This window comes from Aspergillus nidulans, chromosome I (genome assembly GCF_000011425.1).
Source record: "Aspergillus nidulans FGSC A4 chromosome I".
Classification (NCBI taxonomy): Eukaryota; Fungi; Ascomycota; class Eurotiomycetes; order Eurotiales; family Aspergillaceae; genus Aspergillus; species Aspergillus nidulans.
The window spans coordinates 943467-958340 of record NC_066257.1 but is presented as its reverse complement, the minus strand read 5'-3'; the positions used below and the strand labels follow the sequence as shown (position 1 = coordinate 958340).

General features: G+C 49.9%; 6 protein-coding genes across 6 annotated transcripts, besides 1 other annotated feature; 4 read left to right on the top strand and 2 right to left on the bottom strand.

The window, feature by feature from the left end:
* Positions 1–14874: part of a sequence feature (contig 1.105 755..277183(-1)) that runs on past both edges of the window.
* Positions 2457–3355, top strand: ANIA_06196 (protein sapA; the record flags this gene model as incomplete). Its single annotated transcript, XM_658708.2, has 2 exons — positions 2457–2775; positions 2897–3355. The coding sequence occupies exons 1-2, from the start codon at positions 2560–2562 to the stop codon at positions 3353–3355; spliced, it is 675 nt and encodes a 224-aa protein (XP_663800.1). The 5' UTR covers positions 2457–2559.
* Positions 4739–6189, bottom strand: nudF (dynein regulator nudF; the record flags this gene model as incomplete). The annotated part of the gene is made up of 3 exons (XM_658709.1): positions 4739–5869; positions 5930–6095; positions 6152–6189. 3 exons carry the CDS (start codon positions 6187–6189, stop codon positions 4739–4741), a joined length of 1335 nt encoding a protein of 444 aa, XP_663801.1.
* On the top strand, positions 7232–8646 carry ANIA_06198 (uncharacterized protein; the record flags this gene model as incomplete). The annotated part of the gene is made up of 3 exons (XM_658710.1): positions 7232–7885; positions 8374–8437; positions 8618–8646. 3 exons carry the CDS (start codon positions 7232–7234, stop codon positions 8644–8646), a joined length of 747 nt encoding a protein of 248 aa, XP_663802.1.
* ANIA_06199 (uncharacterized protein) lies at positions 9072–9781 on the top strand (the record flags this gene model as incomplete). Its single annotated transcript, XM_658711.1, has 2 exons — positions 9072–9234; positions 9477–9781. The coding sequence occupies 2 exons, from the start codon at positions 9072–9074 to the stop codon at positions 9779–9781; spliced, it is 468 nt and encodes a 155-aa protein (XP_663803.1).
* ANIA_06200 (mRNA-binding protein RRP12) lies at positions 10536–14614 on the top strand (the record flags this gene model as incomplete). The annotated part of the gene is made up of 3 exons (XM_658712.2): positions 10536–10598; positions 10653–12563; positions 12613–14614. 3 exons carry the CDS (start codon positions 10536–10538, stop codon positions 14500–14502), a joined length of 3864 nt encoding a protein of 1287 aa, XP_663804.1. The 3' UTR covers positions 14503–14614.
* ANIA_10786 (uncharacterized protein) lies at positions 14066–14614 on the bottom strand. Its single transcript, XM_050611697.1, has one exon. It carries the CDS (start codon positions 14521–14523, stop codon positions 14083–14085), a length of 441 nt encoding a protein of 146 aa, XP_050466979.1. The 5' UTR covers positions 14524–14614; the 3' UTR covers positions 14066–14082.

Here is a 14874-nt window from a genome sequence, read left to right as displayed (position 1 = left end):
CCACTCATTCTTTGTTCCTTGGAGAAGTAATCTCCGCACAGATGGGGATTATTGATTTTTCTTCAGGAGCCTACCGTCCTGATGGTATCTACCCCGTGTCCTTTAGCAGTTGCCGGTCCCTGTCTGAAGCTCTGGCTAGCTACTGCTAGTGAGGTACTAGTCTGCATGCACATGCACTATGCGACTGGGATGGCGAAGAGCTTGGAGCATGGCGGGAGATGATCCGAGTTTCCGATCATACGCTGATAACGATGATCGACCATTATTGTCCAGGTTCCTTGATTGGCTCGAACAGGCAATTGCACGGACAGTTGGATATTCATGACATGGACTGAAAATTTGGATATCGGTCGAGTTCTGGCATCGCTGGCTTGTGATAGTCGTGAAGCACGAGTGTTCTCACATGCTTCATTTATGGCGATGGCATGATCCTAGTACGGGGTAGTATCCGTTCTCAGGGTCTCCGCGCATACTTGCCACAACCGTCCGTGAGTCCCAGTCTTTGCAGCTTTAGCTTCCGTTTGTGTAAAGGAAACGTGCTATGGAGTCTGCCGAAATCAGTAACTTGTTGGTCAAGAAACAATACAATGTATTGATTGATGATACGTCGTCCTTGGTCTTCAGGAGAAACATGCAATGGTGGAACAAGGGGTGCTGATTGACCAGATAGGCATAGACTTAAAATGGAACACGGCTAAAAAAGGGATGGTTGGAAGGCGTCATGCCAGGATGCGCAGCTAACTATTAGCTAACCGGTCCTTCCAAGAAATCGAGACATGGTCCTGCCTTAGTGGCGTACGCGGCCGTGTTTCGAGATGTCCATCTCCCGCGGCCTGGATCATGATCGCAATTCCATGAACCGCCGGAGTATGATGAGCGATTGGATGGGTTATTGCATGGACATCTAGAGCAGGGCTGGCGGTCAAAGATTCCGTCAATTGCCCGTTCCCTGAGTTCCGTCCCGAGGCTCGAAGCAACTATCAGCAGGGAAGACTTGGATCGATGGGCATCTCGACCGCGCGGTGCAGATGCAACGCCAGCAGGCTGTAGTATTCGGAAAGAATCGGGAAAAGGTCGGAGCTGGCAGAAATGCCACTTCAGTGGTGTGATTGCCAGGTTGCGGAGAGAACCCACTTTGCTTGCTTACATAACTTCTCCCCAAAGGTGTCTCGGTGAAGTTTTGCCGGACATTGTCTGCCTTGAAGGCTGGAGGTCCTCTCCACTACGGAGTACTGCTCCTCCAGTCTCCACGACTTTCCTCGAGGGGTGGGAGCTCCGCGGGTCCGGCCAGAAATTTCCCTCGGTATCGCCGTCCCGAGAGCTAGCCCTTCTCTGCCTCCGTCTGCCAGTAGTGCCGACCACAGGCTGTCCCGAATCCCGTGGTGGCCTGAGCTCGCCGCAGAGGGAAACTCAGCCGGCGTTATCTTCATTTGGACCAGGGGAAGAGGTAAAGGGGTTCGACAAACTTGTTATTTGTTTGTGGTCAATGTTCTTGCCATCATGGCAGTCTGCACATTCGATTACTCTTTCGGGAAGTCGTGTAACTATCCACTCTAGTTTGATGGTCCGGCAGTAGTGGTTATACCTCGGCTGCTTCCTTATCAGTCGCCTCTTCTACTCAAGAACGGCCCATGTGGACGGGTCATCACAAGAAGTCGGCCCAGTCGTCCAAATTTCAAGATCTGAGTTCAACGCAAATGTTGGCTTCTTCTGATGGAGAAAAAATTTTCTCACGGCTCAGGCTGAGACCTGCCTTGATCTGGGTCCGGTGGATATCGCATCTGAGATAGCGGTGAGAAAGAAAATTCAGTTGGCTCCATCCTCCAGTCAGATCTCGAAGTCGAATGGCGTGCATGCTCTTCTTGACTTTGTTTCCAGCCTCACATTGATGACCCCAGATCCTGGAAGATTCAGATGAGACAAGACTTTAATGAAGTCCAAGGAAAGCACCTTTCACGTGCTATATCAAGGCCTAAAGGCATATGTCCGTACTTCGCTCCAAACAATGTATTTCTCAGCGCGAGGGGTTGGCGTTGAGTAGCGGTCACCTTACTGCCAACGTCCGTTACTCCACACTTTATAGGATAAGTTCATCTCACGGTTCCTGAAACACTTCCACGAACTTATCTATCGAACCCATGTCATAAGTCTTCAGCCGGACGCCTTCATCTCATATCGCATCTTAAACATTGTGTATAAACATGGCCACGATGAACGCGAATAATGCAATACCGGACAAAGGAGAAAAACCATGGTTAGCGGCCATTCTCTAATACGTTGACAGCAGCCCAGGTCTTCCGTCATATTACCGGATTGGGTGAGGAGGATGATGTCGCGCCACGATATTCTGCCGCGTCTTCCCGCCTACAAATGCCCCGGGCCGAGCCAAAAAAGTTCCTCCTTCGTGCTTTCAATGCCTATGGGACTCACACTCACTTGCCTTTTGCTTCAATTGTAATAGCTGCTCTTGATTGAAGATTGATTTCTCTCTCAGACGTGCTACGGAATCGGTTCCCCCTTGGTTCTTTCATTAGTCACCGAAAAAGTCCTCTGTTCGTTATGGCGCCCCCGCGCCAGCGAACTACAGCTGTTCAGGACGACTCACGGTCCGAAGCTTCCAGCACAACGACGAAGGAATTGAAGGCAGCGGCAGCTAGAGGCAGGAAAGGTGCTAATGTCGGCAATGCCACCGCCGTCTCACGAGACCTTAAATCCACATCCAATGTGACTAGCGCGCCCGCTACACAAGGAGAGCAAACGGACAATCTCCCAAGAGTACGTTGTCAGACGGAGTGGAAAGCCCATTTTCACAGATTTATCACCCCTAATCTTTTAAACTCATCTCAATTCAGTAGCACTTCTTGCGCGTGAATACTAATCATATTCTCACGTTTAGATCCCTTGGTCCGAGATGCCCCTCGAGTTTCTCCACTCCTACCGACACGCCTATAAATTGACCTGCCCAAGTGCACACTCGAGCGAATATGCACATAACCTTCTTTCAAGGGGAATTGGCCTCCTATCGCCAACAGCTATTGCTGCCCGGCGAGCCCAAAATCACGGTTCGCAACCATCGGACGGGTCGTTAAAATCACACCATAATCGCAGCCGCCCCAATGGCACAAGCGGAGACCCCCAGAACTCCTTCTCGAAGCGATCCGGCCCACACAATGGAAAGGGCACATTGAACCATATTATCAGCCAGGACCGTGTAGCTAAGAGCCAGCTCGCTACGGCTGTCCGCAAACATTTCAACAGCGCAGGACTTGTGGAGCAGGAGGCCATTGCACGGTTCCTGTACAAAGTCCGTGAAGAAGGTCGAGGCCGGCATTTCCGTCTCAAATTCCAGCCATGACAAGAATACCCAATGTCTGCGTGTATACTTGGTGGCTGGTCCAGTCTGGTCTGGCGTTCACGGGGCTCCTGTACAAAAATAAATAAGACCCTGCATCGCTTGTACGGGCTTCTTGCGGTTTTTTCTTCTCGGGTCTGGCCGCATATCCTTGTCCCTTATCTTTTTATATGATACCCCTTCTTGGTTCTTGGGCGCTTTCGACTACTCCTCTGTCTGTCTTTTCGCCTTGTTTATGTTTAGTGTTATGGTCTTGTTTACATCTCGGCGTTATATGGAAAGCCTCAGTTATAGCTCACCGATCTCGAATCATATTCGAGTTTTTATTCAGTCCTAATTTCGCTACTACCTACTGTTACTGGCCCTTCCGTTGGGCTATTGAAAACCTAATTCTTGATTAAGTTTCTGGTGCATCGGTACAAGTGACCGCGTATCTCCTTTCCAATTATGCAACTACTACCCAATACCTTCCACCGAAAAGTGCGCTTTCCTCTAGTGAGAGGTAAGCTACCATGTAATTCGTGTTGTAGTATGTACTCATGATTTGTTATTCAGTTGAAGCTGAAACATGCCGTCCTGCAATACCCGGCAATTTGAGAATAACTCACAACATATTTATGTTCTTACCAACCGATTAATATCTGTTACGAGTCTACCTCGCGGTATGGCTGTATAGCTGCTGCTCACCTCTCACTAGCTTGAGAACCTCAGATTTAGGAATGTTCTTCTGACCTAATGACAGGGAGACTTCGGCTCTACTGATCAACATCTGCATATGAAAGGCTGGTTTAGAAGATAAACATAAGGATTACCGTCCCAAGTCAATTACACCTTACTAGCAAGTACCTTCAGGCGACAGAATGGAACGGGAAAGGAATAGTTATGTACAATGTATAATATATTTAATTCAATTCAATGCCAACCAACCGAGCCAACGACCAGCCAACCTTAAAAAGTGAGTAGTAACCATCCGGTGCCATGCGACCTGCCGTCGGTAAATGCTGAAAGAAGTTGAATAGGGAAAGAGAAATAAAGCGGAAAGAGAGAGCGTTCCTCTTCGAGAAGGGAATAAAACCAGCATACTGCGGGAAGGGGTTTAAAGACTGAAACGTAGGCAGGTGAGAGAAGTGCGTAAGTACACAAGCTTGCTTCAGATTCGACTCGAAAGGGCAAAGGGGGGATATAGAAAAAAGAATAGTCTGCTGAAAGGAAGAAAGAGCTCGTTCAAGACAGAAAGACAGACAAGGGGGATATAGAAGAAAGAATAGTCTGCTGTGAGGATGACAGAGTTCGTCAAGACAAAAAGACAGACAAAGATGAGCAAGTGGACTTCCAGACCCAACCCAAGACACCGTACCGAATCGCAACTGTGATGAAGATCGCGACTTAGCTGAACACCCGTACAGAGTTATCTGCGCATCCTGTCGCAATAACACATCGGTACGAAGGCTTAACGGCGTCCTTTTTACCAGCCTTCTCGCCGGCGGGATCGGGGTTATCAGTATTAGGGCTAGGCGCCCATCTTATGCAACTAACAAAATGCTCATGAGCGCCAGAGATTGTCTTGACTAATCTCCCTTCCTGGGAAAGATCCCAGCAACGTATCGTTTTATCGTCAGAAACACTAAAAAGGTATTTTCCACCTGGATGGAATACGAGACCTCGCACCCAGTTGTCGTGGCCGTGCAGAGTCTTTATCAGTCTTCCTCTCGCTTCCCAGAGCTTGATAGTTTTATCCCTAGCTCCTGTGGCGACGAATTCACAGGAACTTGTCGCGGGAGGGGGTTTTTTGAGTCCAGCTAGTGTTGCTAAATGCTCGTAGCTTGCTGGAGGGGCAAAAACACAGCACTCGATGAAGTTCTCGTGGCCTAATAACGCGGCCTTTGGTTCGGCTGATGAGACTTCCCACACTGTTATTGCCTGATCCCGGCCGCCGGATACGAGCCATTTCCCATCAAACGAAGGCGACACGTCTCGGATCCAGGACTCTGTCGCTGACTTGATAACCTTAACACAAAATCCGGTCGAAACATCCCATATCCGCAGTGTTCCGTCTCTACTTGCGGATATGAGGTGGTTATCATTGGACGTTAAGAAGCGCACGGATGAGACTGAGTGGTCATGACCTGAGAGTGTCCGAATGTTTGCATAGTCCTTGCTTGGGTCCCAGAGCTTGATTGTAAGATCGCTAGAACAGGACGCTAGTAGGGTATTTCCTTTTTGCCCACCATAATCAAGACCTGAGACACCTCTTATATGGCCCTTCAGAGTCCGCTCTATTTCCCCAAGTTCCCAATCCCATATCTTTATCGTGCAATCTTCAGAACCGGATGCGAGCGATGTGAACACAGGATGGAACGCAACGCAAGTCACAGCGTCTCGGTGCGATGTCAATGTATGTGTCGATGACGGTTTAGGAAGCCAATTGGTCGGATCTTGGTTCTTCGCACGGGCTGCTGACGGGGAGGCTTCAAGTTCAGCTTGAAGACTACGGACTTCGGCCTCTAAATCATTTATCTGCGTTTCCGGTCAACAATCATCCCCCGACAAACATTGATCCATGCTTTCGGTCCGTACTCTTCTTTGCAGTCGGGCAATTCCCGTCCATTTTTTCTCCAATACCCCTTCGAACTTCTTACATGTGGCTTCATTGTAACTCTCATCGAAATGAAGCTCTTCGCGTAGCGTTTCGGCAGTTTGGGGCGCATTTATCACTGAAAGGTAAGCGAGCATGGCTTTGTGTCTAGACGCGCATCGTCAGTAAGACCCCTGGAACAGAATTTCGAGTGCTATGCTTACAGTGCCTCCGCTTGCGGAGCTGTCAATATTTGGCTCATGGTTGTTTGTGTTCGCAAATGTTGGGGTTTCCGATATAAAGTGGGTTGTGTTTAATCGCAGCGGAGGCCGCACGTACTCACGGTCGAACAACTAGGCCAGCAGTGTTCATAATCAACAGTACGAATAGTCATCAAGACATAGAAAGGGCATGAAAGCGCAGCTGGGAGTTGAAACTGGTGCACAAGCAAACGCCGCGGAGAGCCCCTCAGACCGAGCGGTGTCCCGTCACGTGGTGTGGATACGGCAGCAAGCCACCGCCTTCATAATCTTGAGGGGAACACGATACGGTCATGGAGCAGTTGTTACTCCGTAAAAATGAGATTATTATTGTCATATTGTTACTATAGCTGCAGTCAAGCAGTCTGGAAAATATGGGAGCCAGGGTTCTCGCGACTAAGATCCCAAGTAATTGCCCTTAATTCCAAAACCAGCCCTAAGTCACGCCTTCCCCTCATTTATTTCTCATCGCGCTTCGCAGCCGGGCTTCGTCCAGTCTGATTCTCTCCGAGTCTTCCATTTATAATTCGCTTGCTTCTTTACCACTTTCTCTCCGCCGACAGGCTGTTTGTTCTGGATGCTGTCCAAACTCAACCATGGACACTGACTCGCTCGTCCACATCTCGGCCCTTGTAGTTGATGCAGCCGCCCGCTTCGATTAGACATTTCTGCTAGCGAGTCTATTTTCAGTATCGGAAATCAGAAAAAGAAAAAGCAGAATTAGCCCAGGAAAGTCGCGTGCATCTGCTAGTTTGTATCAACAAGATCATTGTCAAGAGGTAAATGAGCTGGCCCTTCCATCGCACCACTCTCCATACATGCTTCCATTCCCTGAGATGTTGCCCCGCAAGGTTGGCATTGGAGAATGGCATCGCAACCGTGTCGGAGACGACTCTATGCTCGCCGTTCGCAGACTAAAAAATGTGCAAGCAGGACCGCTTGGCCACTTTTTCAATACGACATCGCGCTCGGTACTGCTGTTGAGTGCTTCTAGTACTAGCCTGGCCTCGCGAACAAGGAATCGATCATTGGCATTGAAAAACAATGACACAGGACGACAGTGCGAGGATCATGTGCGCTGATGCACCAGAGGCAGCCTCCAAAATGAAGTCGAGGCCAGATTCCACAGCCGGCGTCCCGTCCTTGTCAACCGATAGCGCTTCCACACGCTCAACATCCTCGAGTCTGTCGCTGCGTACCATGTGGGCATCGGGAGTTATCGGCGGCGGTATTTTGGAAGAGGATGATACGGGAGCCCTTGTCTTGCCCCCTGACCATATCAACCAACGGCATATACAGTCTCCTTCCCCGCCGTCTTCACCTCTTCTTCGTCAGCAGCAAATATATACCTGCCTCTTTCACATACTCGACTGCCACGACACTTTCGACAATTGCGAGCAATGGAAGACGCATGTTTTAAGTCATTTTCGTATGCATGAGCCCCCGGACACAGCTCGATGTCCATTATGTCCAGCGCAGCGATTCAGCAGCACTCCCCATCAGAGAGCCTGGGATCTTATGCTCAAGCATGTGGATGTGGCCCACTATCAACAGGGCCAGACTCTCGCAGGAAGTCGGCCCGATTTCGAACTAATGCGATATCTTTATAACCTGAGGGTGATCAGCGTTGAACAGTTCAAGGCTATGCAGCTTGCACCCCAGCCATCCAGCCCGGCATATCATCGGCGGCAGGACACGGTCCGTGCAAGTGTTGGATCGTCGGATGAGCCATACTGCGTTCCATATAGCCGACGACGAGAGGATAGAATGCGAGGGCAGCGGCGAGGTTTCAATGTGTCATAGGCAATGCGGGTGCGTTGTCGTTATTTCTCCTACGATTCTCCGGTCAGTATTCTCGACTCATTGTATTCAGCCTTTTTGGTCCAGTAAGCCACGCAGACAGATATCAACTGTCGACAATTTGGATGGAACAACAGCCTGTGTTTCAGGTAGTTTCACCGGCATGTATGATTTAGCTTATTTCTTATTCTTGTTCACGATTTGATACCTGTATTATATGGGTTTCATTTGAATGGCAAATGCACGGAAGGGATCACGGGTATATCAAACCTCTCCCCTTGAGGGTCACCTACAGAGTTAAAACTCGGTGAAGCGCAGTCTGGATGTATCGCATCGCCCCGCAACGCTCGTATTGGTTGATTCTTGATTTGCTCAACGATTAACAGAGTGTGGTGGATATATCTCATGTGGCTGTACTGCGCTCAAGTAACCTTGCATTGAGTTGCGCTTGTACGCCAGCTGGAATGTGAGACACAAAATTCGAAGTGGAATGTAATTGCCAGGCATCTTACTTCCTAGACTGACAGTATAAGGCCATCTAACAGCTGCAAGCATGGCTAACCGTCCAATTTTCCACCAGTTTTAATTAAATGAAGTTGAATAGTGAAACGCGATATATATTATATATAGTTTGCAGAAACCCTTTCCACGCGGAATGAATCATCAACGCACAGAAGCTTAAATAAAGCAAAGGAGCAAAACTAAGTAGCCAGCGCCTACTCAGTAGCAAGTGAGCATAGCCTTTAAAAAGAAGTAGACTAGAAAACATGTCCAAAGTTGGCGACAGGGCTGTACATAAGGAAGGTGATGGCGGAAACAAACAGGACAAACATGCTCTCGCTCCACATCCGCTGTTGCAAAAGACGTTCCAATGCAGCCAGCAGCTTGGAAGTCAACGTTATTATTGATACCTTCGGGCGTGCCAAGTTCTCGATCTCAGAATATATCGCAGTCTAAGTTGTCCCGACTGTTGTTTTCATTGTATCTCTAGGAACGATCTTCCGGTCATACCTCTTTAACGACCGGCCGATTCCCCTCCTTTCTCCCCGCGCCTCGAATTCAAACCACATACCCGTTGGACACAATGGAGCGATTATCGATCAATGACCCTCCTGGTACTGGACCGCATGGAAACCTGCCTCAGGGGATTCCTCCACAAGGAAACCTAGGACCAATGACACACGGACCGCCGCAATTACCACCCCAGATGTTCACAACCGCGGCGCAGTTATTAGACCTGACGGATAGTACGTTTACTTCCCTGGTCCCTCTGATACCAGGCTGACACCTTCAAGAGAAACTAGTATTGGTCTTACGAGATGGGAGAAAGCTGATCGGAGTTTTGAGGACGTGGGACCAATTTGGTATGGAAGTCTCGACAGGCGCCCCCCGTCGCCGGCGTCCGCTAACCCCCGGCTTTTGTCATTTTTAGCGAACCTTCTCCTTCAGGATACAGTAGAGCGGATGTATGCAGGTAATCTGTACACAGATATCCCGCGCGGAGTATTCCTGGTTCGAGGAGAGAACGTGCTGTTGTTGGGTGAGATTGTACGATCATCCTGGCCTCAATATACTGGCACCATAATCAAGATGCTGACCTGTGGGTTTTCGTATCTACAGGATCTAGACAAGGAAGACGACATCCCACCGAATCTCATAAAGGCGACGTTCAAGGAAGTCTTCGAGTTGAAGAAGAAGGAAGATAACGAACGAAAGTCTCACGACAAGAAGCGAAATAACAAGCTACAAGAGCTCGGCTTCGAAGCTGAACATAGCGGGGAGATCCTCTTCTAAAATGAGCAGAGACATCGACGTCCGAATAGTTGCTTTCTTCCTTCACCGAATGGTCGATGTCTATTCATACGGCTTGCCTCGAACTGTACCATAAACGGATATGGCTCTCAAGCATCTGCTAGAACTCGATTGGTCGAGTCAGAGTCTGCTGGGCTGTCGCAATGGCCAGGCTAGGCAGTTCAATTTTGATGTAGTGCCGTTGCCAGGCTGCAACACGGACGTTCTGAATCGCAACATGAGGCTGCGATCAACGACGAGATTTAACACGATGGGATGGGTTATGGTGCCCTTGAGAAGAAGAGTGACGGCACAGTCTGCGGGTATTCCCGTAAATACAGATTAGAAGAATGCGCGATGATATGATGCCAATACATGACTCAGTTCTTAGTCTAGTATCGGCCTGAATGTATGAACTGGCGGTGTTGCACTGAGGCCTTGATGCCTGAGCTTCCTAGTGAGACAGCCATAGATGTAACAAAGGGTATTCAACACCATCAAGCAAGTCAGGATAATTATGTCTAGCAGACCAGCAAATAGAATAAAAAACTTACTATCTTCTGTTCTCTTGTAGATTAAGTGAGACACTTATCGTTGCGCTATCGATACCGCCGCCAAGAATCTGTACCTTTTTTTTTCGACCACAAAAAAGTCTCCGCAAACCTGCAAACTTCTTCTCTTGCCGCTTCTTTGCCCTGTCAACACCAGGTCTTTTGATAACAGCTTCTCAATTCGCCTGTCGGTCGATCCGTTCATCATGGCGACCCTGGCCGAGAGGCTTGAGAAGATCAAGTCCCCCAAATTACAGAATCAGCACCATGTTAGTGCCAGCCCGCTGAGGCCTTTTCCACACTGCTAACAAATGCCTTTTTAGACTGCCGTGGTGCTGAACGCTGTGGAGGATACACTACGGGATCAGAAAGCAGATTTCTCGCCTACTGCCTACTTTGCCGCGCTTCTAGCCCTCCTTTCGCAGTCTCTGTCCGCCGCGCAAGGCATCGTCAATAAAGACTTAGCGACCTCTGTCGTTTATCTTCTCGATATCACCACCAACTACGTCCCTGCGCCCATTCTCCAATCTAAGTTCTCCCAGATCCTTACCAGTCTCGCCCCTGCGCTTTCCCTCCCAGAGGTTGATGCTCCGCTTCTCCGACCGTCCATTGGCTGTTTAGAGTCTCTACTCATTGCACAGGATGCAGCGGCGTGGAATCTCCCCCATACCCAGATTGGTCCCCGGCGGGCCATTGCGGGACTACTTAGTTTGTCCGTGGACCATCGCCCGAAAGTGCGAAAGAGGGCGCAGGATGCCCTTATTAAGGTTCTCAAGACACCCCCGCCTACCCCCGCTCTCGATCACCCGGCTGCCGATATGTGCGCAGAATCGGCCCTAAAAACCCTTGGCGACAGCATTGCCGCTGCGTCAAAACAAAAGCGTGGGCGCAACGATCCTCACAACCGAGAGAACCATGACCCTCTTGTAATCCATTCTTTGCAATTGGTAAAGACGGTGGCGGTTGCGTCAGGCGGCTGGCCGAGCAAGAAGATCGAGCCCCTATGTGAGCTGTTGATGAACGCATCCCGATCAACCAATGAGTACATTACCATGGGCGCTTTCGAAGTGTTTGAGGTTATCTTCTCCAGTATGGCTAATGAGTTCACTTCGTCGAAACTTCCCCGTCTTCTCGAGGCGATCTCTGAGCTGAAGCCGGCGCAGAATGATTCGCAGCTTCTGCCTCCGTGGATTGCCGTGCTGTCACGCGGTTACGATGTATCTGCGCAAATCAGTCCTGAAGACACGTTTGAGAAGTTACCCGAACTGTTCAACATGATCTCCAGCTATCTTGCATCTCCCTCGAGCAATATCCGAGTCTCCGCATCTGAGTGCCTGGTTTCGTTTGTCGCCAACTGTATCCCGGCTAGTGTCATAATTGAACCTTCCGTCTATGACGAAAAAACTCTAGAGAAGCTCGCAAAGTCAACGAAGGACTTGCTTTCAGTGAAGTACCAAGCCGCTTGGATGGAAGTCTTCAATGTCTGTGCTGCCATGTTTGAGAGTTTCAAGTGGCAATCCAGTCCCTTTCTAGACGACATCGTTAAAACCGTTGGAGAATTACGCAGCAACGAAGCTTTCCAAGGTAAGAAAGAGGCGGATAATGTCCTTGGTGCCGCTATTGAAGCCATGGGCCCCGAAGCTGTTCTAAATATTCTGCCCCTTAATCTGATTGAGCAGAAAGCTGGCCAACCAGGCCGAGTGTGGTTCCTCCCGATACTCCGCGACAGCGTCACCAATACGAATTTGAGCCATTTCCGTTCCGAATTCGTTCCCCTCAGTGAAGCCCTTTACCAGAGGGTCATGGAGTATGCATCGGCGGAGAAGACCGTGGAAGTGAAGATCTTCGAAACCCTTGTTCAGCAAACCTGGGCTATTCTCCCAGGATACTGCGAGCTTCCGCTTGACTTGATTGAATCTTTTGACCAGAGTTTCGCCGAACTGCTCTCTAATATTCTGTACAAGCAGACTGACCTGCGAGTTGACATCTGCAAGGCACTTCAAAATCTTGTTGAGTCTAACCAGGCAATCTTATCTGTGGAGAATGAGAAAGATGATCTTATTCTGCAGCGCAGAATTACGAAGGAGGCGGCTAAGAAGAATATTGCGCATTTGGCCGGATTTGCCAGCAACTTGCTGGCAGTTCTTTTCAATGTGTACAGCCAGACACTGCCGCATTACCGAGGCTACATTCTGCAATGTATCAATGCTTATTTGAGCATCACGCCTGAGAAGGTCAGTAACACCCTTTTTGGCATGCTTATTCCAGACTAACCAAGTTCAGGAATTGAATGATACCTTCGAACGTGTGACTCAGATGCTCGAGTCGTCGGTGACTTCCGAGCAGGAAGCAGCCAAGCAGGGCAACCAGCCTACAAACTCCGGAGACAAAATGCCGCCAACTTCCCACACACTCATTGACCTTGTCATCGCAATGTCAATATACCTACCTCGTTCGAGCTTTGCTGCACTCTTCTCTCTCGCAGCAGCGATTCTGAACGGTGGCACTGCCGATCAGCAGCTCATCAAAAAGGCCTACAAGTTAATTCCGCGCTTAGCTACAACTGAGACAGGAGCTGCTGCGCTAAGAGAAAGGAACGCAGAGCTCCAGGGCCTCATCCTTGCTACGGCTGACAAGACACCTGCATCCGCGCGCCGGGATCGTATGCTCGCCATCCATGAACTCGTCTCACACCTCCCAACTTCCGATCTCCATTTCATCCCTTCAATTCTCTCAGAGGTTGTACTGGGCTGCAAAGAGAGTAATGAGAAAGCCCGCACTGCTTCGTTTGACCTGCTCATTCAGCTTGCGAAACGCACCATTGACCATGAGCTGAACCCACCGGGCACCACCATCCGGAACTCTCTTGTCCCTCATATGCCTGATGACGCCCCTGATGCTCCTGCCACAATTGAGGAGTTCTTCACAATGGTATCTGCTGGTCTCGCTGGTAGCTCGCCACACATGGTAGCCGCCTCGGTGACCGCGTTGTCGCGACTCTTTTTCGACTTCCACAAGGACATCCAGTCTGCCATACGGCTGGACCTGGTCCAAACAGTGGAACTGTTTCTCACAAGCAATAACAGAGAGATTGTCCGGTCTGTTCTTGGTTTTGTCAAAGTTGCTGTTGTCGTTCTCTCGGACGACGAGCTGCGTCCGCGGCTGAACACCCTCGTGCCAAACCTAATGGTTTGGAGCAAAGAGCACAAGGGCCGTCTCAAGAGCAAAGTAAAGGGCATCCTAGACCGGTTAATCCGCCGGTTTGGGGCCGCCCCGCTGGAAGAACTGGTCGGCGAAGCGGACCGGAAACTCGTAGTCAACATCCGCAAGCTTCGCGAGCGCCGCAAGAAGAAGAAGAAGGAAGGCGAAGCCGATGATGACGAGGATGATGACGATGGCCACAACCCAGGAACAGCCGACAAGAACGCCAAATCCTTCGGAAACGCCTTCGATAAGGCCGTCTACGACTCGGACTTCTCCGACTCCGACGATGACGCCAGTGAAATCAGCGTTGACGAGGAAGGAACAACCCATGTCCAGAGTAAGGGCGGTCGCAAGGCCCAAGGCCGAAAAGGTAAACAGAGCGAGCAGTACATTCGCGAACTCTCCCCTGAAGATAACCCGCTTGATCTCCTCGCCCCCGACGCCCTCGCCAACATCTCCACCACAAAACCTAGCGTGCGCTTCCTTAACACAGGACCGGGTTCTCGCCGCAAACACGCTGCCAAGGTCGGTCCTGACGGCCGTCTGCTTCTAGGCGGTGATGACGACGCCGAGGACATCGATATGGCTGGCGGAGACGGCGATAACGGCGAGAGCGGAATCAACGCGTATGTACAGGCCGTTGCTGGACCTGATGCCATCCGCCGCGGCCAGCGCGGAAAGATCAAGATGGCACAGGCGCAGAAGAAAAAGTCCCAGCGGGACGACGAGATGGATGTTGATGATGGCAATGAAAACAGTGCCAACACAAACCGACAATCTTCCTCTCAAGCTGGGAGGGGAGGTCCAGGTCGTGGCAGTAGTCGCGGAGGCAGCAATCCTCCTGGTCGTCGGGGTCTGGGAATGCCCAAGACCCACGGTCCCAGTGGGATCCAGAAGCGTCGGAATCCGCGCGGAGGACGGAGCGGGCGAGGTGGCATTCGTGTTGGAAGAGAAAGAGGGCGGAGGTAACGGATTTAATGGAATGGTCATTGATTATGCCATATGATATTGGAGTCTACAGATGAAATGACCGATCAAAAAGATTCAACGCAACGGCTAGAAAAATGTTATGAACATGCACTGATTCCAGTCATCTCATCTTTCCTTGTTATTTATGAATACTCATCTTCGTGTTATTAGGTTAGTCTAGGCTGGTATCTGTATACCCTCTATCCATTCACTATTTTCAGTCCTGCATTTCATATCAATTCCTTGATTGTGCCCAATTCCAAACTCGAGGTTGGATCTGGTGAGTGCATACCGTGCTCCTGTTGAGTATCCCACAAATATGCATCGATGACTTCTGTTCTCCTCCAGATCATTGTCGTACAATTACATACG

What these genes read in the sequence shown, in the direction of transcription:
- ANIA_10786 (XM_050611697.1), bottom strand. Translation starts at nt 14,523, where the DNA reads ATGACCATTCCATTAAATCCGTTACCTCCGCCCTCTTTCTCTTCCAAC.